At 38.3% G+C, this 25,386-nt stretch overlaps 1 protein-coding gene across 2 annotated transcripts in view; it reads right to left on the reverse strand.

Annotated features, from left to right (window-relative positions):
* Positions 1–25,386, reverse strand: part of GABBR2 (gamma-aminobutyric acid type B receptor subunit 2) — a 487,663-nt gene that overhangs the window by 156,741 nt on the left and 305,536 nt on the right. For both annotated transcript variants that reach the window (XM_056333263.1, XM_056333265.1), the window contains exons 9-11: positions 18,399–18,479; positions 13,415–13,565; positions 12,789–12,921 (exon numbers count right to left, since the gene is read on the reverse strand). In XM_056333263.1, the coding sequence (XP_056189238.1) occupies positions 12,789–12,921; positions 13,415–13,565; positions 18,399–18,479 (365 nt within the window). The remainder of the gene's footprint in view (positions 1–12,788; positions 12,922–13,414; positions 13,566–18,398; positions 18,480–25,386) is intronic.

Raw genomic sequence — 25,386 nt, forward strand, 5'->3', positions numbered from 1 at the left:
CAAGACTTCAAAAAACTATTCAAAGAACTTCACAAAAATGTTGACATTTCAGAATTGCCTAATTCATAGCTTGCTTGCCTTTTTTCTCCTCCCTCCAGCCCCATCTCCAATTATAACAAATCTGGATGCTGAATTAACAATCAATTCCATACATAAAAATACAAGTCTTACAATATTCTGTATTTTTTTCTCACTTTTATTGTGTTCTGTGCAGACACAGGAAGGAACTAGTGGAGGAAACCAAGAGACTGAGACTGTAAAAGTATCCAGGGAGCCAATATTAACAGCAACATTTTGAACAGAGGAGCAGAGAAGTTATTCAGACTAAATAAGAGGAAACCGTAGTATGTAACGTATGCATCCCTTAATGCAGCCCTTGAGCATGCTGGAAAGATGAGAGAAACTGACCTTAAATTATCATATAGGGGAAAATGGCAAGACAGGAACATAGACTTGGTGGGCAGACCTTTGGGGCAAGACCCGAATCAAAGATAGCACCTGCAATATTGGCCTAAGGAAAAGGAGATGGTGAGCTTACATAGAACGATGAAGTAATGGGACCCTGAGCTGGCCACAGCTTTGGCATAGACCTATCTAGACATTTTCCTCATAGTGAGCTTCCCTTTAAAACTAACAAAGATTTGTCTTTAGAATGAAAATGAGTAGAATGATGACGACTTTTTTTTTTATTATTTTATTTTTTTAAAATAGAAAAACCTTATATTGACCAGGGAGGACAGAACACAAGTTACAAAAGCTTTTTGAGCAATTCCCCACCTGCCCACAGCATCCTTGAAAGTAGGTCCTCGCTTTCAGGCTTGGTTTCAACTAAGCCAGTGACTTTAAGGGTTGCAGGAAGCTCAGTGCGGCCCCTTCTAATTCCTTGGAAGTTTCTCTTTTCATTACCCTGGAGGTTTGGCTGTTTGAAAGCTTTTCTGCCCTGAACAGACCATTTTCTTCCCCAAAAAGGGGCTGAAGACTACAGAGCAGCGCAGGTGGAAAATCATGCAAGAGGTACCACAAGGAGCTGGAAGCCTACAGCTGAATCTGAGAGCCTGAGAAATCACAAGGAGGAGGATCAATGTCCAGCTCCCTCTAGAGATTCCACGTGGACTGGGCTGTCAAAAACGGAGAGTGCACAAAAGACAGCAAAGAAGTAAAAATAAAATGCTTTGTACATTGCAGATGGAAAAAACTGGGGGAGAGAGAACAGCTAAAGACAGGGAAGGCAAAGCTAGAAAAAGGGAAAGGCATCCTTGTTTTGGCCATGTTGGCCATGCATCCTTGGCCTGTAGAGCTGTTTTTTGATATAAAAGCCTGATTTATAGAAACTAGGAAATTCTGAGAAAGGATTTTGAAAAAAAATCTTTAGATGACCTAAAGGCAATGTTGTTCATTGGAAACTGGCTTAGCTTCACATCTGACTTCTGGAGAGTTTGGGATTTTTAATTTGTAACTTAATTTGTAACTTTAGGACATGCATATCGATGAGAAACTAGGCATTGTAGTAAGTTGCAAAACTTGGGATCTAAGATAAATATCAGGAATAATCAAAATGTTCCACTTCCAGATACATGTTATCTAGTTTTTGCCTTTTCAAAAATCTTCAGAATTTTCATTTTTGTATTCAAATAGCGATTCCCCCCCCCCCCCCCCAAAAAAAAAAATATTGTGTAGAATAGAAATTCTGAATTTTACTAAGCATTAGTGACTGGATATCAAGGCAGAAAAGAAAAAAAATGTATGATTCACTCCAAAAATGTTGATAAAACAGTAAGAGACATAAAATTACTACAGTTCCTTAAAATAAATAAATATGATATGTATCATCAATAATGGTGAATTAGTGAGAAAAGGGTACACACAGAAACAGCAGTTTGGGTCCTGGCAAAGAAGAGTGTATACAAATGGACACCCAAAAACTGTCTGAGAAGGCATATGGCCCAAACTGATAACACTGCACCATGCAGGGGGACACACCTCAAGTGTGGAAGTGTGAACTCCAGAGGTGCTGTCTCACCAGTGTGGGCATTGCCAGGTTGCAGAGATACACACAAGGGTACAAAGCCTACATCTCTTACAGGACAGGTGTGTATAGGGGAACCTGCACCCCCAGAAGAAAGGCTGGGCTGGTAACTCGTGTCCTGTGAGTGGGAGCTCTCTGCATGTAACTCAGCATGTGCATTTATTCAAAAATATTGGGAAAATATACAGGAGACTGTTTAGATATTTGTATGCATATATTAACATTTTATTAGCATCTGATGTTGTGGTTTATCTGTTGCATTTCTGATATTGACCCTGGAACGTATAGTTCACTGATTGCTGGTTAACCTTGATATTAATAAAACCAGTAACCAACTGCAATTAGATTCAAACTGCATGAGTTTTGCCACGTTGTGTCATTCTTGAATGGGATATTGAAAAAGAAATCCATACCCCCCCTGCAAAAAAAAAAAAAAGGTGGAATAGATAGGAATAGATATTTAGGTCAGAAAAGCATTATTTTTAACTCAAATATTTTTTCAAATCTTTGCCCATTAACTATTATCGTACATCATTATGCTAGTAACTTCAGTAAAACCACACGTAGATCAACTATGAGTGATTTAAAAAACATTTCATGCCAACATGTTCATATTAGCGAGTTACATCTTTTTTGACTTCACATCAGTTGAATCGTGATAACCATATTCAGCATTCAATCGTTTTTGTTGTTATTAATAAGTATTCAGCTCGTTTGTGTACAGTTTAGTGACATATTTGGCAAACAGATACATGGTATTTTCATGTCTCTAATAAGACTGTTTTGTTCTCACTGAAACAGTAATTGCCTCTTGGGAATAGTATTAAATTCAATTATGCTCATAATATGTTTCTAACCTGATATTCAGAAAAAAATATTTCTAGCATGTTTGGTTTAAAAGTTTTTATGTAGTCCTGATCTGGATTGTGCAAATTAGAATAATATAACTATTGGCTATATTGGAAACATTCTAGCTTAAACATACCAGGAAATTTTGTCAAAATGAGATTGCTGTTGCTAAGAATGAGATGGTAAGTTTCAGATGAAAATAAATTTTTAATTTTGAAGAAAATTACCTCAAATTTGTCTCCTATAATTCATTAGTTATACTTAAATTATACTTAAAGCAAAATTAAAAAATTACAAAACAGCAAAAGCCTCTGAAATTCATACATCTGCCCATTTATATCATTAAATGTATTATACCTCCAAAATCTACTCATCTGAAAGAACACAATGAAAATAACTGGAGAGCATGACCATAATGTTATACAATCAATCAGCAATTCTCTTATGCTGGAAATTTTTAACAATGCATTTTGAAAGAAGAAGCTGAGGAGGATCGCCCTCCCCCGAGTACCGACCAAATGAGCAGGTAAGGCACCTCCTTAGAAGACAGGAAACTTGCATTCCAGTCCCTACTCCAAACTAGACACAAAACCTGACAACATTCTTATGCTTCTATAGAAGGGTAACATGCAAAAATAGCTACTGTTTATCTTTTTCTTAAAAGGTTAGATCATTACAAATTTCCTCATGCTTTCACTGAATTTTAGGATATACCTTCAATTATCTGCCTTTATTTCTTGGTTATTTCGGTTTTTTTAATAACATGTTTTAACTAACAGAATATCTCCTACAAATTTTTTTGTTATCCATCATTCAAAGACAACTCACAAGAGTCAAAGGAGATAATATGGCTTGGTATACAACAATCAAGTTTGTCTATGCAGATGCTAAAATGCAGTCTCCTACTTCTTTTTGCTTTATACTTCCTACACCTTTTTTGTTTGGGATGTATTTTTAAAAATACGATGTATGTACATGGAATTTGTGCTTCCTATAAATTACTTGACAGAACCTCTTACAGGTGCATAAATTATGATAAGAGAAAAAGCTAGAAATCACTTATTTAGTGGACAACACAGCTGACAACCACCAAACACTGAAAGTGTGTCTGCAAAGAAACAAACCATTCAGGGTAGTTTTGCAGACTTGGAACAGATATGATTTTTATTTAAAACAAACAAAAATGCACCTTTGTCAAATATTAGTGTTTGAACAAATGTTGTAATGTGTTTAAACAATGTAAGGTCCAGCTAAACAGTCACTGCATTTATGAACAAGATGCTCCTTACATCTTGTAGAAGCATTTATTTTCAACTTCCCTTTGCTGCAAAAAGCCTCTGTTTTAGACTTATCCATAAGGTCCTAAATAGCTTTTATTTTTTTAAGTAAGACTGTTCTTCCATCATAATAATAAGCACCGATAGCTTAACAGCCTTATATAAAGTTAATTCATTTTGAATCATATTTCTTTTCAACCTTGAGAGTATGCTGGCCAGACTACATTTTGAATGCTGCTATTTGATATCTTCACACAAATCTATCTGCATCTTTCCCATCATCTTGTTACGTGAATGGTGAAATGGTTACTATTTATATATCTGTGTAACAGACCCACAAGGTTATTTGATATTACAACTTGTTACTAATAAAAGAAGCCATCTAACAATGAATTAGTAAGGGGAAGTTAGTAAGTTGTGAAAACATTAGAAACATCCGGAACAAAGAATGAAAAGTCTCTCCTTGTTTATATACTCTAAGAATGAAGCTAACAAAGAAAAACACTATTTTGAGTACTGCTAACTTTCAGATAAACTTCAATATTATTTGAATTTATTTCAAATAATTTATTTTAATAAAATCCTATATAAAATTATAAAATAAGGTTATCTTGGGAAATGGGCTGAATTGATGAAAGGTAAAAAGCTTCATTTTTAAAGAAGTTCCATTGTTTTCCCATGTTTGAACATCACTGCATATGCATTCAGAAGGCCATACAGTATTGAGCTGACAATGAACACCTGGGAAGGTATTGAGCTCATGAAAGCAATAATAAAAATTTCAAATGCAGCTGATCAAGAAAGTGATGTATTTTACTCCCCTGTTAAGTTGAAAGAAAAAGAATACCTTCTGAACTGAGTATACTACGTATTCTCTTTTTTTTGTGTTGCAGCTTTAAATTTGCTATACTAATCCAGTTTGCTAATACTAAGCAAACAACAAGATGGGATTAAAGACACAGAATGAAGGATCAAAACTCCCACATATCAACACAAAGAACTTCCATGTGTTGCAAAAAGAGCTACAAACTTCTTATCACCTCTCCAAGTTACTTTTTTTTTTAATAACAGTTCTTTGAATAGAATAATGAAACAGCTTGTTTTTTTAGCAATGTCTTCTTTAGTTATAAAAACATTTAGATTATGTTCCTGCAGAGGAGTCACTCAGATTTAAGAATCCTGAAAACCTAATTTTTACAATCTCAAGACCTTAATTTTAATGGTTTCTTTTAAATAAAAACATTCAAATCTTTCTTTCATAGGACTTGACAGCTGAGACACTCCCCAGCTTAGTTTATGAGACTCAGCTTGATTCATTTTGGGAATATCAATAATTATCCCATTTTGCAAACGTACCAGGTTGGAAGCTGCAGTACCCACAGGACTAGGTTGCAGCTGAACTTTAGTGCTGAGCAGCTTGGTGGCATCTTAAAAGTGACAAACGTGAGAATACACCATGCTGTGGGTTTAGCCCTGGAGAGTATAATTGTCTTTAAGCAGACAAATCTGTTGATTTCTGTGGACTACTCATGAGCTGAAAATTAAGCACCTTCTATTTTCCTGGCAAACTGGGGACATAAAGGATAATTACGATGAACAAAAATGTGTGCTCTCAACAAGTTACCATTGAGGCTTGACCCTGCTTCTATGAACCATGGCAAAATCCCCAGTGTGAGCACAGGCAGGCCACAAAGAATGAGTTCATCTATTTGAATTTTACTTTTCTCTTCTATATAAAACATTTTTTTACACGAATTCACAACTTTTAACTCATTCTTTAGAATCTGTGTGGCACTGACACGGTTCTTGTAAAACATAAGTGGCAATAACATTAGAGAATTTAATCCTGCTGTTTTCACATAAATTAAGTACAGTGGTTCTTCACATGCTGTGAGATCTCCTGTAGTGATTTCCTAATATATTTCAGACCATTTTTCAGAATTAATACATGAGTAGTGTAAAAGATATTACAATTGCTCCTGATTCTATAAGGAGGCTTGAAAATCTAGCTGTTGTCTTACTGAAGGAGAGACAAAATGTTCTAAAAATATTACCTTAATAAATCTCTGGCAAGGTTGTCATGTATTTGCTTCAGCATATGAAATAATTTTGTTTCAAGGATCTATTCAGCCTTGTAACTTTTGTTTTTGCTTTACCCCCCCCTCCCCCCCAAAAAAAAAGTCATTTACTAAAATAGAAGCTGATCAGGCTCATGTTAAACTCAGTAATAGAATTGCCTTTGAATTAAATAGGAGTGAAATCCGCCTCAGACTGAACGATAGTGAGGACAATTATGAAACTGATTATACAGAAAAGGGAGATTAAAATTAACAGCTAAACAATTAAGTAGGAAATAAACTAAAGAATACATGCAAAATTAAAAGGCCAGACTAAAGACACAAACAAAGGCTACAGTTTCCAGAGACAAAGAAATGGATTAGAGGTCCAAATCCTTCTGCAGTTCAGTAGAAACTGAGTGTCTATCTGTTGCTTTTTTCATTCTTGGCCAAAATTAAACAGTTTGAGGAAAAGTATCAGGCAAATATAAAGCCCCAAGAGGGGAGAAAACCCCAAAATCTATGGCAATGCCTAATGAGCATAAAGAGTATGAATAAGGAGTACATACATCATCAACTACTAACCAAATATCAAGGCTAGATGCTATTTGGTAGCACAGGGTCTAGTCCAAGTAGCTGTTGCCCAAAGTACAACAAGACAGCCACAGCTTCCAGGTGGCACTGCCCAGACATTTTCCTTTCAGTCAGCTTCCCCCAAAATGGTTAAACAGAGAAAACTCAAAGTGACAAGGCAAGACAAAGCAGGAATAAATAAATAGATAGAAGGTTCATACATCTTCTGCTCCCTGTTTACCAGTTAAAGCAAGTCCCTACTTCCAGAGCTGCTCTCGGCCAGCTCCATGACTTTCAGAGCTTTAGCAAATTACTCAGGATTTGCCTCACCCTGCAGCCTGCCCCCATTCCTAGAAAACTGTTCCATAACCTCTCACACCTGGTTTTCCTCCCTGCTCCTCACTGCAGTCTCTCAGTCTCTGTTGGATGTGGTTTTCACCATGTCCCTCCACTCTTACACCACCCTGCAATCCTCAACTTGCACAGTTTCAGGGTTTCCCAAGAAAAGGTGCAATGTAGACCACGGAATTCCACCCTGCCTAGCTGTTCTCTCAGCAGGGCAGACATAAGACTATGAAAAATCAGTAAAAAAGAACAAAACCTGCCTTTCACATTGCTACAAGATGCAGAGTCAAAAGTGTCCATGATCCATAACTATTAGCTGAAAAACCCTAAGCGCTTCTGAAGATCTGGAGACATTTAAAGGTCCCATTTTAAAGTACACTTTTAAGAAGGTAAGGTCTATAACATCTAGTGTTGCCATGAATGTACATGTTCTCAGGATGTCTGGTTGAGAGAAACACAAAGTCCAGTAGTCACACACTGCAGTAGGTAACTGGACTTTATCACTGGTATCTCTCCCCTTTCCCTCTCTCTTTCTGTATCTCCACCCCACCCTGCTGTTTGGTTCCTTCATTCCATACAAAGCCTGTTTCCAAATGCCTGCATCATAGCTGAGAGCAACCGACTGAAATCTGAAGACCTGGGCACAACCTGGGATGGATGAGGGCACCGTTGAACACCACAGGTGTGCAAAAACTTTCACACACTGTTTACTTGATCCAAGGCAAAACACTGACAGGGCTAAGTGAGATCACCAGGAATCACAGAATACCTGCCTGGTTTTGGCAATTCATCTCAATCATTCTAATTAATGACATAAGATAAAGCATGCTTAATTTTTGTGTCTGTGTAAATTACAAGACTTAGATCCTCTTATCTGTGATATAACAACTATGCAGAACTCTGGAGTGCAAAGGAGACTGGTAGACAATTGCTATCTCCAGAAAACATATCTCCCAGAACAGTGTGATTCCTATACTGAACTATTCCAAACAGATCATTTGCCATCATTGCAATCACCCAGTGCAGCATACTCCCTAGGAGAAAGTGCTGCTACACATCAGGACTACCAGGACACAAAAGCAGAGCTGTTCAGTCTACCACTATCTAATACAACAGACCTTCCTGGTTGGAAACTACGGGCATTTTGCTGCAACCTGGAGTACCTAAACCCATCTTCTTTTCAGCCCCTACCTAACCAGTTATATCCAGAGAATATGGACATAATTTTATTTACCTGCTTGAGGGACATGCGTAACAGAGGAGGCTGTGCTCCTCCTTAGGGCCTTCGTAGCCTTTCATCAGTAGCAGTTCCAACTTGTGAAGACAGTACTCGTCTTAAATGTAAAGTGTGAAATTCTCAGTAGAATGTATTACAGCAGTCTAAATGTTATGATCATATCTAATATTCTCTCTATTTTAAGTATCTCTATTTAGTATGTCAGCTTAAACTCTATTCATAGGATGTATCACTGGCATTGCTAATTTTGAGTCTCTGTCTCCATATAATAAATGCTTCCATTTATTTTTCCACTTGTTTGCATTTTTCCAGTTGGCATCACATCTTGTTTCACACCCGTACTTCTACCTTCTTTTTTGCTATGATACCATGGTAATTCTGAGATTAAAAACAAAGATAGATCATTCTCATTCTTTCTCTCTCCCTCATATCTGAAGCACTTTCTACTTTGGCATACATATGCATTTAATGAAATATTGTATTGCTTCTCCTTTTTCTGTAGAACCAAAAAAGTTGCTATTAAGTAGGCCATGATCTAATGGTTCTGTAATACACTGACCACTTTACCAGGATTCACTGCTTTGGAAGTTTCAATTCCATGTAATTGGAGTTTTATAATATGACAACTCATACTGATTTATATACTAAATCCTCCTACAACCAGTACTTTACAGAGTGGGAAATGGTGGTACAACTTATCAAAGAAATCCTTTAAAATTGTCAAGTGTTACTGGGCTAATTTTGGATGATGTTTCAATGTCCTTGAAATATTACAGCATAATACATATGCCATAAGTAGATGTAGGTTGTAGAAAAGTCAAAAAGACCAGCAATTCCAATGCACTTCACCCTCTAAACACTGTGTTGTAGAGGAATGAAGCTGGGTTACTTAACATTGATAATATACAGCTGTGGGCTGGCTTCAGGGGCGGTGGGTTGGCCGATGTAGATAAGGTGCAGCTGTGGTGGGTTCTGTTAAGGGGTTGGGCAGCCAATGAAGAGGGAGCAGCCGGGGAAGAGAGAGAAGGAAGAAGCAGAGAGAAGAGAGAGGGTGAGTGTGTGCTCTGGGTGAGGAGAGACCAGGAGGCAGCAGAGGGACTGGCATGAAGAGTGTGTTGGTATGTGGTGGTAAAAGACCTTGTTGCAGCTGGCTAGCTTGGAGAGTGCTGCAATACTGTGCTATAGAGGAAGCACACGCAATAGATTTGGAATGTAATAGCTACAATTTAGACACCATTTTTCCTGAATTTTGTGGGTGGACGCAGGAATATTTAAGGACCTCCTATAAGTGTTGTCAAAAAACCCCAGAATATTAAATAGATATCATATGTAACATACCTAATTACATAAAGTTGCTATTGTATACATACTGCTACTCAGGTGAGATCTAATAGCTTCTGAAATACAGAAGACAAAGAGGGTGATTACTTGGCTTAGAGAGGGGATAACACTAATGACAGCTTTCTAGGTTTTTCATGCGCTTATAAAAGCTGAATCAAAATTTTTACTCCCCCCCCCCCCCCAAAAAAAAAAAAAAATCTCTCCCTTCACTGACATGACTTTTCTCCATGCCTGGGGTGTAGTTGTTACACCCACAAGTTTTTGTCTCCATGGGTTCTTATGATCACCCTCCATTGTAGCTGGTTCTCTTAAAGACTAAGCCACAGTCTTAACTAAAATGGGAATTTTTAACTAATCTTTAATATTGCTAGAATGGGTAATCAAAACCATGCATTTCCAGTTAAATGGATGATCAAGAGAGATTTATGTTGGTCTGATCCTATAAGAACCTGTATCTGTAAGTAGTCCTTATGAAACCACTAAGCATATTGCCTATATGAAAATACAGATGTTCATGATGCGGGGCAGAATATATATGCTGTATCCAGCGCTAGTAGATGTTTTGGGGAGAAAGGAGGAGACGCAGAAGAGCTGCTGAACAGAAGAATGGATTTGTGTCCCATATTTATGAATCCCCCAGCATTAATTCAGTTTTCTAGATATAAGGAAAGTGCATTGCCACAGTCAATAGTGGCCATGTAAAGATGATTCTAAGAGAAGCATAAGCTATCCCACAGACAAAATTATAAATGGAGGAAGAAATTTTGTAAGAATTGTTTTAATAAGCAGAAGGCTAGATAGGTTGCTTCTGAAGGGTTTCTTGCACCTATGAGTGTAATACTAATTGCTGAGAGAGCTGGGATTCCTAAGTTAAATCAGTAGCCGTGCACAGGAAAGCACAATTAGAAATGTTTCTGCTCTGAACTGAACCTGGAAAGCCTAGACTGGGGAGAAATCTCCCAGACTCTGCTCTATTGGTATAAAATGTAAGTATGCTAAAAAAAAAATCAATCACTGTTCAAGGCATGTGGTGATAGTTCTTAATCAAAGTTGGCTTTAAGAACACAATGTTCTCCCCCACCCCTTTCTTTTAGTGGTCAATTAAGTCAGGTAGTTATCTTACTCGAGTGCCCATCTAGAACTTTCCCTCTTCGGCAGACAGACTTAACGTAATGCGACAAATGTGACAAATTGGAAAAAAAGAAGAGACATGTAAGATAAGACAGAACAAAACAGCCCTCACTTAAATTTTGTTGCATTTAGAATATGAGAGTAGTAGTTACATTTTCAGAAACAAATTAGGGAAAAATCAGCAGAGATGTTCTCGCTCAGAGGCACAGGATTTTGAATGTTGGTTCATTTTTCAGAGTTAAGACTGAGCTGTTTCGCATTTAAAGGAGGACTTAAATGTACTTTTATATAGCTAAATCTGGATGGAAACCTGTTCCCCAGAACAACTCTGTGCTGGTAAGTACCTCTGGTTCCTACTTTCTTTCCTTCTGTTCAGCTGTACTTGGCTGCTTCAAGAAAAGGGTTGTAGCCTAGTCATACAATGGCCCACAGCCTGGCAGTGCAGTCAGGGGCTCTGAACACAAGGCCCTCCAGGCTGAGCAGACAGCAGGACCTAAAATTTGCTACTCCTGCCACCAGATTCTTCTGCAACAGAGGGTAAGAAAAGAATAGGGATTGACATCAACAACTGACTTCCTAATGACACTTCTGCTCCATTAGAAGCTGTTTCACAAAAAAGGGCATAATTGCTGGATAAAAAATGGATGTTGGCATCTTCCACTTCCTATTGGCTCCTATGTATTCAGAGTTACAGTCTGGGAGAGGTGAACAGGATCATCCTTCTACAGCCTTTGAGGCACTTCTTTCTACTAGCTATATAGAGGATTTGCACTCTAGCTGTTGGAAGACTGGATATTCTCTCCTTCTTTCTTTTGCTGCTAACATTTAGGTGTCTAAAATACAGCTGTGTCCAGGCCCAACTAAGGAAGCTAAGACTGTGCACAGAAAATCTTGTATTTTCACCCATACTTTGTCTAGTGCATCTTGGCATGTATTAAAGACATCTCTAGTGCTTTGAAATGGTATAACTGAACATGTCACATGATGTTTCACTTCTGTAATGGCTCTAGTCAGTATGGAGGATTTCAGTTGAAATATTGGGATATATCTGCACGAACTAGCTTTAGGCATCCAACTTTCATGCTTTGAATTATTCTCTGGAAGTAAAGTTTCTCTCTCTCCAGTGATGACAGCAGAAATTCAAACTCCTAAAAAAAGATGATGTGAACTGCAACTTTTTAGAGACTTCAAGAAGGATCAAAACCACAGTAAGGATAACTCCTGAGCAAGTCTGATATTCTTAGACAATGGGCAAAGCACAGTCTTGAATTTTTTTGAGAAAATATTTGATAAATTTAAATGCTGTTTGTATTGGTTTTGGAAGGAATATACTTGCAGTGAAGTTCTTTCCCTTTCTTTGAAATGGCCTCTGTCAGTCAGGCTGCATACTACAGTGAGCAATTAAGACATTACAAGTTTCTGCATGGACATATTTAATTTGGTTTGAGTTGCTTGTTTTGCTTCAACTAGAATATATTCTACATGGATCTAGGCTTGTGTGAGTTTATAGCGTAGTCTGGAAATAATACTAGAAGTCTTTGGAGATTCAGCCAAAAGGATTGAGTAAAAACATTGGGACAAGCAGCAGTCATGAAGTCTAAAATAATAAAAAAATCTACAAAGAAAACATAGTAGCTTCACAGTTATTATTAATCATCATGCTATGAACATAACCTTTAATAAATCAACTTAATTTATATAATTTCAAAACAAGAAAGCATATCTACTCTTTTAGTGTGAGACCAAATCCCCAATGTACCTGAAGCTTTCATTAATAATCATACAGTTTTGTGCATGTTTTAGAATTTGGTCCCAGAAAACATTTCAGGAAAGGACTAAAAGAATCAGTGATTAAATGGAATGAGACATCCAACTACTGAACTTTTCTGTTTACATTTCTTGCAGAGCTTCCTGTAAGACTATCTTCAACTAGAATATATGGAATTACTTACTGTGCAAAGTGTCTCAAATGTCTTTTCGGAGACAAAGGATCCATCAAGACCAAAAAGAAAAATAGATGCATAAGAAAGCATCCCTCCAAGGATAATAAGGTTGTTCATGTAGGGACTGGACATCTTTATTAGTCTATAGACAAAAGGTGATAGTGCATTAAAGAGGAAGTGATTACTTCTAGGTTATTAAAGCAATAAAGAAGAGCTTTTTGTAATCAGGCAAACAGATAACCCTTCTTGTAGAACTCCATGCAATCTATAGGCATGCACACTATTTGATATTTTATAAAGTCTAGCATTGTTTCAGGTTTTTTGAATGTTTAGTATAAAGATCTCCTATTTTACTGATGGATTAATTAGGTAGTTAATGTTAATTGCAGACAGTCAAACATAAATAAAAAAATTACACTTTCCAGACAGTATAAAAGAACTTGTCTTAACAGACAGACAATCTGTTTCAGTGTGAATATATTACACAGTCATTTCAATTAAATAGTTCTAAAATATAATCTTTCCAGTTTTAACATTTTCCTTATATATGTACACACATATATATGAGACAGACTCTATAAACATGGTATTTAAATATGAAAGAAGTAGTGACAGATGTAACATGAGTGTCTTACTTCTGATTTCTGTTTTTGATGTTAAAGAACAAGAAAGCACTGGCCATTATCATTCCTAGGATGGTGAGGGCAGAGAGGATGCTGTAGAGAGGCAGGGAGATCTTGCGTAGCTCCTCTTGGATAATTGTTTTGTCCTTTGGAGGCTCAAGGCCTAGAATTACAAGAAGAAAAAAAGGCTTAAAGTTCAGCCAGATGTAAATTTTCTATAAGAAGATTTGTCTCTCCTAAGTACTATACCTCAGTTTAGCAATTTTGAACCACATCAGTAGCTGATGAAATCATTGACTTGGACAGACATATGTTAGTCACATTGATTGATAAGGTTTGCATTTCTGGAGCAGGTAAGCATCCTCTTTGGAAAAAAACCCCACAAACCTACAGCAAAACCCTAATGCAGAACCCTGTAAAATATATGCTAACTATCCTCATTTTAAAGTGTAAATAAACACTAAAATGCATACTATGACTGTAAATTTTACCAGGAAGCTATATTTCCCTGAAACAAGTGACAGACCAATGAGCAGAAAACAGAAAGCATTGTTCTCTGCACATTCTGATTATTATCAGGGCAAATTCAAACTGCCTGTCTAGATACCTACCACAGCTGGAGACCAGCTTTGGTGTGGCAACACTGGGGCAGGGACTGACAGCTCTGAGGGGCTGAAATGGGATCCTGGGCTGTGGGCAGGGTGAGGGAAGTCTCAGGAGGTACAGGAGGTTGAGGGCGTTGGTGCCATCAGGATTCTACAGTATGGAACAATATGGAAAAATGAACAGCAAAGGTTTTATGGGGACAGACCCACTTTACAAATCCCTGCAGATGTGGACTTCAAAGCCTGAACTTAAAAACTCTGTTTAAAGCCATGTGCTTGATCGACAGCCAGCTCCCACTAATTAAAGGCTTCTCAGTTTAATGAGAAAGATTACTTTCCGACAACTGTAATAAAGCTCTGCATCCCCTACTTCCTACACTCCATTTTACCTGCGTACTAAATTTTCCCTTGGTGCAGGGGACTGGCAAAAGGTCTTTTCCATCACCACCTTCCTTCAGAAGGGGATTTGTGTGCCCTACAGTGCCTCAGCCTGTCCTTTCACATCAGCTCTCCTTTACTGGATGCAGGGGGGGTGGGGGAACGTTGCCACAAAGGCTGAGGTACGTAATGCTTTCTTTGCCTCAGCCTTTAACAGCAAGACCAGCTTCCCTCTGGGTACTCAGCCCCCTGAGCTGGAAGGCAGGGATGAGGGGGAACAGAATGAAGTCCCCACAGTCCAGGAGAAATGGTTACTGACCTGCTGATCCACTCAGATGTGCACAAGTTGATGGAGCCAGATGGGATCCACCTGACGGAGCTGGCAGGGGAGCTCGCCAAGCTCATTTATCAATAGTCCTTTAAACTGGGGACATTCCAGAAGACTGGAGGTTGGCCAATGTGACACCCATCTACAAGAAGGGCAGGATGGAAGATCTGGGGAACTACACCTGTCAGCCTGACCTCGGTGCTGGGGAAGGTTATGGAGCAGATCATCCTGTGTGGCATCATGTGGCATGAGCAGGACAACCAGGGGATCAGGCCCAGCCAGCGTGGGGTTACAAAAGGCAGGTCCTGCCTGATGAACCTGATCTCCTTCTATGACAAGGTGACCTGCCTAGTGGATGAGGGAAAAGCTGTGGATGTTGTCTACCTGGACCTTAGCAAAGCCTTTGACACTGTCTCCCACAGCATTCTCCTGGAGAAACTGGCTGCTCATGGCTTGGACAGGTGTACTCATCACTGGGTTAAAAGCTGGCTGGCTGGCTGAGCCCAAAGAGTGGCAGTAAATGGAGTTACCTCTGACCTGCAACTGGTCACAAATGGTGTTCCACATGTCTCAGTATTGGGGCCAACTCTGTTTAGTATCTTTACCGATGATTGGGATGGAGGTGATTGAGTGCACCCTCACCAAGTCTGACACCAAGCTGGGCAGGAGTGTTGATCTGCTTGAGGGCAGGAAGGCTCTTCAGAGGGATCTGGACAGGCTGGACTGATGGGCCAAGGCCAGCTGTGTGAGGTTCAACAAGGAGAAGTGCCGGGTCCTCCAGCTGGGTCACAACAACTCCACGCAACACTACAGGCTTGGGGAAGAGTGGCTGGAAAGCTGCCTGGTGGGAAAGGACCTGGAGGTGCTGGTGGACAGCCGGCTGAACATGGGCCAGCAGTGTGCCCAGGTGGCCAAGAAGGCCAATAGCATCCTGGCTTATTATCCCCCACAGTGTGGCCAGTAGGACCAGGTGAGTGATCGTCTCCCTGTATTCGGCACTGGTGAGGCCACATCTCGAATCCCGTGTTCAGTTCTGGGCCCTTCACTGCAAGAGGGACATTGAGGTGCTGGAGCACATCCAGAGAAGGGCAATAAGGCTGGTGAAGGGTCTGGAGCACAAGTCTCATGAGGAGCAGCTGGGGGAACTGGGGTTGGTTGGTCTGGAGAAAGGGACACTCAGGGGTGACCTTACTGCTCTCTACAGCTGCCTGAAAGGAGGGTGTAGGCAGGTGGGGGCTGGTCTCATCTCCCAAGTAAAAAGCAACAGGACAAGAGGAAACAGCCTCAAGTTACACTGGGGAGGTTTCAGTTGGATATTAGGGAAAAATTCTTCACTGAAAGGGTGGTGAAGCGCTGGAACAAGCTGCCCAGGGAGGTGGTGGAATCACCATCCCTGGAGGTGTTTAAAAAACGTATAGATGGCGGTGCTTAGGAACATGGTTTAGTGACGGACTTGGAAGTCCTGGGTTTACAGTTGGGCTTCATGATCTCACAGGTCTTTTCCAACCTAAACGATTCTATGATTCTACGTCTACCACACAGGGCCAAGCAGCTTCATTTCACAAAATTGCTGCACAGGCAGAGATCTGTGGACCCACTGACCACAGAGCTGTAAGTAACTGACTGGCAGCTGCCATAGCTAAATTTCACATTCACTCTTCTGCTTTGCACCTAGAAGAATGTTCAAGGATTCATACAATAAAATAGCTTTATCTCTATTAGTTTAGCTGAAACAATTCAGACAATGGATATTTGCTATCCTTCAGTCTTTATGCCCAACATTTCTGAAAAAAAATTTCCTTTTAGGTGATCACAATAAAGTGACAGTAAAGGCACCATTTGCCAATTTGATATTGGAGAAAAGTACCTGAGATTTCCTCCATTTCCCTTTCCCACCACAGAGCACACATTTACAATGCATGACGCTTCACAAAATTAGGCAACAAGTACCTAGCCAAAAATACAACAGTGCACATGCCTGAATTAAAAGAACTGATGTTAAAGGAAAAAAAACCCACTCTGCTGTATGTAAAATATACAGGATATACTGCTGATTTGTATTTATTAAATATAAACAACCCGTGATTCTATAAAATTTAATTTTTTTTATTTGTGCAATGGCTATTCAGTTCTATTGCTTCTAATATGAATTATTGTTCGTTTGTGTGCAATTTTATGCAATGGTTTAAACAGGGTTATATTTACTACTCCACATTTTAAATACTTAAAGTTACTAAGTTTTTTATACTACTTGGAAGACATAAAACCAGTGTCTTCCACATCAAATACCACCTCAATAAAAAGTTAAGGTGCGTAAATGGAGAAAGTTTCACTGTGAGTAACATAATACACATTAAGACAAATATAAGACAGGCTATGGGTGGAAGAAACACCAGATGTGGTCAGAAAAAGATCTAGGAGTCTGATCCTGAGAAAAGCCAAAACAGAGATTTTCCCCATCTTCTACTGTCTATGAAGGCATGGAGTTACGAACAAAACCTGTCTCCTGTTACATGGTTCATCCTGCATATATTATCTGGAAATTAATTGTATTGAATTTGTATTCAAGTACGCCATCAGTTCCTCCTTGCAGCAAAAATAATCTGCTGGGTCCCATACTTTGGCAGCTGGGACAGATTCTGCACTCTTCATTCCCAAAGCCTCATTCTCCATGACAGTTGTGAGAAGTGCATGTAGCTGTGCTCTTTTAAGTCCTGCAAAGGATACCAAAAGGAAAGGTGGAAAGCTCCAACAGATGTACATGCAGCCATGAATTAGATCACTGCAGTGAAACTCCAGTCATGCTCATGCAGACCTTGGATGGTGGGACACTGGAGGCAGGTTTAGTAGAGCATGGGATACAGCAGCTTGGTACTCATCCACCACTCCCAGGGGAAACCAAACAGATCTCATTAAGCTGACTTTACTTATTAGCTTTAAAAATAATGTATATACCTATATTCAACAGGAGAGAACGTGAAAAATTCATTTCAACTGACATCTGGCTGTGATGATCATATGCTCAGAAAGCTGTGGGTATGCCTGCACTCCAACTGTTGTGAGGGCAGAGGAAGTCCCCACATTAACTATGGTGTAGCATGGGATACAAGATGGCAAGATACAGCAACATAGGCTATATGCCTGCTGTGGACCTTGGGAGTGCTGCTGGGCTGAACAGCCTCTCTGGCTGTGTTTCACATGGGCCCTTTTAAAGCTAGCCTTGGTATTTTAAAATTCTATTTTCTAACTGTCTAACAGACACCTCCCAAAGAAAAACAAACACCTCCTCCTTGTTGTGTGCAAACACAGCACACTAGAGCATCCTTCAGGTGAGACGAGCTGGGGGAGTGGGAATTGGGGATGAAACTAGAACATTATTGATTGGTAGAGATGAAATAGAAGACCTATCTGCAGCTTGTTGAAATATCAAAGAACGTTTGTGTACATATATGAATTTGAATTTGTCATGGTCATTGGAATGAAAAACAAGTACACAATATCAAAACATATATCAAAAAATTCTCCTATTTTTCTTAAGCACAGCTCAGCTCCCTTTCTCTTCACACAGTGTCATAGCTTTTTGATATTAAAACTCTTAAAACAGTTCTTTACCAGCACACAGTATTACAAACTATATGCAGTTATCCATGTCATTCCTGTACCTCTTTCCAGTTTTCTCTCCTACCTTGGAATCTGATGCTATTGTTGATTATTTCCAGCGTGTCAGCCACAGCATTGTACTCTCCCACCTTCACTTCCTTTCTTTCTGCAGAGACACAGACAAAAGTGATTGTTTATGGCAGTTCATATGTTCTCAATTATTTAACTGATTTTGCCTTCTTTTTTGACAATACGTCAAAGGAAAAGAAATATGCAAGAACAGTGCATGAATTATTAAAGCAGAATGCCAGGCAGCTAACATCATTACAAGAAGTATTTCTAATTCTTTAAAGAAATGCAAAGTATTTTCAAGAACTCATTTACATAACCAGGGAATTGTTGTTATCGGGCACAGACATCTCCAGCTTAAAGATCACACACTTACTGACTGGCTCACACAATGCAGGACATTTTGCTGGGAAAACAGACATGGCTAAATCACACATTCCACTCATTTAAACAACTAGGACTTCTTGTTTAGTGAAGCATTTCCCAGGGGACTCACAGTGGCAGGCTCCAACCAGTACGGAGTAGACTGGCTTATTAATTGATACTCTGGGAATCTAATCTCTTATTCTGACTGGGAATTAACAACTCATTAGTACCCTGACTGCAAGACATACAATGTCACATAAATAAAGCCAACATGCACTTGCGCTAAAATTATACTGTTAACTCGCATCTACTGTTTGGCACTATCATCACATATATGGCCTTCTTGCACCTAACGGAGTAGAGTAACACAGATACTTAATTTGTTCAGCTGCTGCCTTGGCCCCTACAGCTGGAACTCCAGCACATATTTGTCCCACCCTTCTGATAACATCTGTCATCAATGAGTTTCTGCTATTTCTGTTGGGGTTTTGGTATGGCTTAGAAGTGCAAGAACTTACTAAATTATCACTTTTACACTAAAACTTTTACATTTTGATCAGAGACTTACAAACCACAAGCACATTGGCTAAATTGGATGAGCTGGTTCAGCAGAGCCAAAAATTTCCTTTCAGGCCTCTATGTCTGGGCATGCAAAACCCAATTTACATTTAAATTCTGAGCTCATGACCCTATTTGTGACACTGTTTTGGGAGCTGATGATCTTGAACTAGATGGCAAATTTGAAAAGACTGTATTTCCCCCAACAGCTCCACATTAACCTTTTCTCCTTTCTCACTCAAAGTGATTGTGCCTGTTCAGCCCTGCTGAATGGAGCAGCTAGCTCCATTTTAGTAAAATCTACAGGCTGATTAATATTAATCTGACAGCTCACAGGAGGCAAAAGTTTTCCTTACATAAACCGCACTTCTTACTGTTAAAATTGTTTACGCAGAATTGTATACTGGGCTGAAAATCTGGTAGAGATACCTAGATGTTTGTTATACCCCCATCAAAAGCTGGAGTCTGCAGTTCTAAAAACTGATTTGCCTTTCAAAGGAGCATGATCCACTTGTGGGGCCCTAAGCCTAGTTAGGAATAAAAGTGCAAGCCCCTGGTCTCCAGCAGCAGTTTCACAAAGCCCATCCACACAGCATTACCCAGTCTTAAGTGTAAATATAAGTTTATACTATCTGTAACTGGCTGAAAATTCTCTGTGAACTAGATATATGAATAAATCCTTGACAGTCTTAAACAATAAAATCTTCCCAGTAGTCATCTAAAAACTAAAATGGTTACGGCTAAAAACTTCACCGATTCAGTTCCATCTATGTTTGTTGCATGACAGCTACTACCTGTAGATCCAAAACATTAAAGATGCCAGAAAGTCCACAGCATCTACTTATACCAAATGGGGAGGCCATGCACCTTGGTTTGGGTCTAGTCACCACTTTACAGCAACACACTAAAACCCGATAGCTCTGATGAACAACAAAGAGAAAAGTCTTGCATGCCAAGGCTTACTGAAGTCAAGAAAAGCCATGGAGGTATTTGATATCTTAAAGTACTTACAGTTGTGGAAAGTAGTCTATGAGGGAAATAAATCACATTTGTATTGAGAGGAAGGATATACTACCCATTTCATAGTTTGGTTACAGGGGTGCTAAGGGGGAGATGCAAACAGTCTTTGTGCTCTTTTGTACTGCCAGCAAGGAGTACAACTACAGCTGTTGGTTCTCCAGGCACAAGCGCTGATCAGTGACAAAGTCACCCCCAAATATTAATTAGAAGAAGCAAGGAGGTAGCACTACAGCCCTCTTTTCTCTTGCGTAGGCCAACACAGCTAAGGATGGGACTGCAGGCTCTACTCTTCTATATGCCATTACCTCAAGTTCCCTTTGGAAATTCTGAATTACTCAAATCAGTATACTGTTTGTACCATGTAGTTCATATCTGTCAAAATCTCTGTGTGTTCAGCACAAAAGGACAGGAGGAATTGGAACTCTTTCAAATAAACACACCAAAAAAGTGCTTTGTGCAATATTCAGAATATGATGTTGGCTTCTTTCTGTAGTGCTTTCATTATTTTTAACATGATCTTTCCATACTCAGAGAGACTGTATTGATACACCACCACCACCACCCCATCCCCTCCCCGTCCCCTGTCCCCCCCCCCCCCCAAACCACTCAGGTTAAAATGTGGAAAAGAAATATAAGGGAAAATATACCTGTTCTGTGAGATAATGTTTGATAATACCATGACAAGAGCGGTGGGATTTTAGAACCCAACTCTCCAACTGGCCCAGAAGTATGTGACTGAAAGTTATGCCTATCTAACAGAATCCTAAACAACCAATCCTTATTGCTAATTAATTGTCACAGAATAGATTACTTATACGGCCAAGATTAAGGCCTTCTGCCACCAAAGAACTGAACTACTCTTAAAGGTGAATTAAAATGTTTTCTTCTACATGTTTTATTACGGAATTTTGTAGCCTATTTTAAGCAACTCCAGACAAACTGTCAAAAAGAAAATTGACAAAAAAGCAACTACTACTTAACAAATTGGGTCACATTTCACAAAATACAACAGATTTTTAATTGCATATCAGGTAGTTACATGTTTTTGTTGAATAAAAGCAAAAATAATCCTGCAACTAACATCAGCTGAGTAAAACAAACTTACTAAAATGCACGAGAGTATTATGATTGCCAGGATGACTTACCCATTTACCCTGAGAATTACCAGATAAGTTGCTAACTAATGCTTAATTTCAGTTCTTTTCACTGTATGTCATAATTTCATTTCCATTACATTTTTAGAAATGTATTTATTCACACCTCATGAAGATAGTTTTGACTGAGATGTTTAAGGATGAGAGAAAGCACTTGCAATGTATAAGAGATGGGACAGATGGATTTCCTTTATTTTCCTCTATGTAGACAATGCTGGCTAGCTCCTAATGACAGTAAGACTTTGTCTAAATCTAGAGCTTATAGTTCCTTCAGGTATGTCAGTCTGACTGCAACAGTACAGATAAACCTAGTGGTGATGCAGTTAAGCCAATATAAAAATGTTTACAGCAGTATAATCACCAGTAAAATGTATGTTTATAATAAATGGCAAGGGCAGTCTGAAACAACACAGAATCCTACAAAATTACAAGATTTATGTTGATATGTGAATGCATTCATTAAGTCCTACACATCTACGTGGTGATACCAATGTAAAAAAGTATGTCTAGGCCACTAGAACAAAGACAAATTAACAGGTCTGCCCTAACATTACCATGGTGCTCAAACTACATGGCTGTAAATAAAAATTAAGAACTTCAAAGCTCTAAACAGCTTACCATAGCTTAGCATGACTAATACTTTGTAATGTCACTACAGCTTTTTATAAAGTTATAATTCCATGCAAACTACAAAGAAAACATGTGCAAGTAATGAGTACCCACTTTCCAACAAACATAATTTTAAAGTAAATTTAAATTTTAAAGTAAATTTAATAAATTTACTATGGATTATTTTCCAGATAAGTTAAGGGTCACTGAGGTGTCTTATCTAAAGGACACTTGGGCTATTCTCAACTTAAAAGCAGCAGAAAAAAGACAAAACCTACAGCTGAAAGCATACACAATATGCTTTCAAGAGTAGGTCTTACTCTGTCCTGAAAAAACATCCCTGCATAAGGTACTGCCTCCATGTCTCCTTCTCCTTGAAAATTTTTCTTCACTCAGGAAATTACCAGTGTTTTCTCTCACAACCTTCCCCTGACACCAGTTTAACAATCCCTTCTCTTTGTCAGCTGCCTCTCTTGCTTAACCATTGTAATTCAGTGGCAATGATTAGATGCTTAGCGCATTAGAAAATCTTGCTGCATATTCAGCACTTAGCCTATCTCTGGTTCCAATATTATTAAACCTTGTCCTACAACAGAAACATTTAACTCTTGCACACTGTTCCTCACCCATGCCTCACAGCCCAACAGTACTGCTGGCAGCTATAGGGAATATTTACTCATCAGATCTGAAGAATTTTGGAAAATGCCCAAGTGGCTGCCAATAGGTGAAACTGAGCATGGACCATACGCACCTGAAATGCTTAAAGATCCTTAGGAGGAGAATGACACTTAAATTTGGAAAGATTTTAATTTCAAATCAATCTCTTAGATATGAATCAAAAATCATGTCACTGCACAAGTACTCACACTTTCAAAGACACATCTAACCTATCTGAAAGTTCACCATTCACAAGCTATTGGCAACTTATTGACAGGTTCAGTCCAGAGACAGGGCAAAGGGTACACTGACACATTACATTATGGTGTCCTGAGGCTTGCCTTTCTGCAGTTTGGCTTCTGGTCACATTCCTTTTTAAAGAGTGAATGTTTTTCTTTAGCACTTCAAACTGTCAGTCACCTAGCCATCATGTGTAACTGACATGTCTTAGCTCTTCTTTCTCATTCCCTCTATTGCCTACTGCAAAGGCTTCTGAAGAACTAATGTGCCACATTTAGTGACAGCAATCCTGCAACCAAGGGAATTCAGAGAACAAGTCCCAGTAAGGATATGGGTGGAACACAAGCAGTGAAAACCCTAAGCCGGAGACTGCAAACTGATGGCAAATCTGAGAACACTTTCCATATTTCAGTCAGTCCTGTGTAAATTGCCTGCAAAGTCTCTTCTAACCTCTCTTACCTTTGTGTCACTCATTTTGAAAGCTGTTTCACAATATGATGATATACTACAAAAGCTGGAAATAATGTTTTAATACCTCTATATTACCAAATTAAACCAATTGTCATGAAAGCTATTTTCCTTCAGAATAAATACAGAAACATTTCATGTTTAGGATCCCGTAGAAACTCTTAGCAAATTAATGTAATCTTAATTTTCATAATATATCCTTGTCAAACAGGACTGGGAAGCTTTCCAGTTATCCTTATCACATATCAGCAATAACCAATACAAGATGAAAGTTTCCAATTAAAAAAAAAAAATCACAAAAGAAGCTTATAAATAATGAATGAGCAAAGCTTTTTTCATTAATTTCTATCCACTTGTAGGCAACCATTTCTTTGTTTAAAGACAGAAATGCTGAGATAAAGAATCACAGTTCAAATAACAAAGAAAATGTCAGGTCAGATAGAAGATTATTCGTCAGCAGAAGCTGCCAAAAAGAAAGAATCAAGGAAGAAAAATATGTTACCTTTGCAAGGATTTGAATTACCACAGTTTTTACCCTTGCAATTAGAGTAAAAAAACTGTTTTGCCCAAAGAAATATTACCTTCATCTTTAACTCTGGCATAACTATTTCCTTCATTTGAATTTTTTGTTTATTGTTTTATTTCTGAAATCCTGGATTGCAGTGCACACAATATACAGGAAATCTTAAGTTATGAAAGCAGCTCATATAGCAGCTGGTAATTACTCTTCATAGCAGTTCTCAGGTCCTATCTTTCATTCATTCATAAAGCAAAACAGACATAAAGGTTAAACCAGTCAAAGGCCAAACACTGTATGTCAGCCTTAGAGCCAGGATAAAAACTAAGAATCTTAAACCTGGTATTATTTCACTAGTTAGTCATGGTATTTAGCCAACAGGACATGGCAGGCAAGTAAGCAAGTAGCACATAAAATGTCATTAAGTATCTTGAACTCATAAAAATCTAGTCATTTTATAGCCCAAGAAAAATTTTCCATAAAAAGTTCAAGCATATGCATTTTTAAAAGCTTATAAAAATTAATTTTACTGATTAATTTTAACCTTTGTTTTTACCTTTCTGATTTTACATGTCTCCTGTTTTGCTTATTAGACTGGCTTCTAGCTCTGCATAGCAATTTAGTAATTTAGTTCATGTGGATTTAATACCTAAATATTTTAGGTATTTATATATTATGTATCAAAGAACTATGAAATAAAATACAATTAAATAAAAAAATAATGGCTCTGAGTTTAAAATAATTACTTCTTAAAATCTGAATTGTTAACACTATCATTATACTTTCATACAGGAAACTGAGAAAGGTATAAACAAATCTACAGTAATGAAGGCAGGTTATCTATGAAGTATAGTGATTGGTGTGATGAAGCAAGCATACAGAGGTTACATTAATTCTTCTAAAAAGAAGTTCCTGTTTCTTAGGTTCTTAATAAATCCCTTGATAGTTTGAAATGTGGTTGTATATGAGATCACAATTTTTTTAGTTTAAATACTTCTAGCATAAAATCTTTACTGACAATCATAATCAAACTATGTAACCACTGAAACATACGTCAGTAATTCGAATTACCTTTAATTCCACTAAGGAAGTTAACAGATACAAATATTCAAATAGGTACGGTATGATTATAGTTTAGGACACATACATGGGCAATAACTGCAACATCTCAATCCAGCTAAGGTTATTCCTGTTCTATAGTTCATTCTCTTTTATGATTTGATTAAGTTTTGAAAATCCTTCTCATTCTGAGAGTTTATTTGCCAAAGTAAATTATTCTTTGAAGTACATACAGTACTTCATACATACATGTATTCATACAGTACATACAGAACGTAAGTGTACATGTGGTTTTAAATATTAAATTTTAAAATATTAATATTTATCTAAACATACAATGGTCTACAAACAAAAAT

The sequence above is a fragment of the Falco biarmicus genome, chromosome 3, assembly GCF_023638135.1.
Source record: "Falco biarmicus isolate bFalBia1 chromosome 3, bFalBia1.pri, whole genome shotgun sequence".
NCBI classification, from domain to species: domain Eukaryota; kingdom Metazoa; phylum Chordata; class Aves; order Falconiformes; family Falconidae; genus Falco; species Falco biarmicus.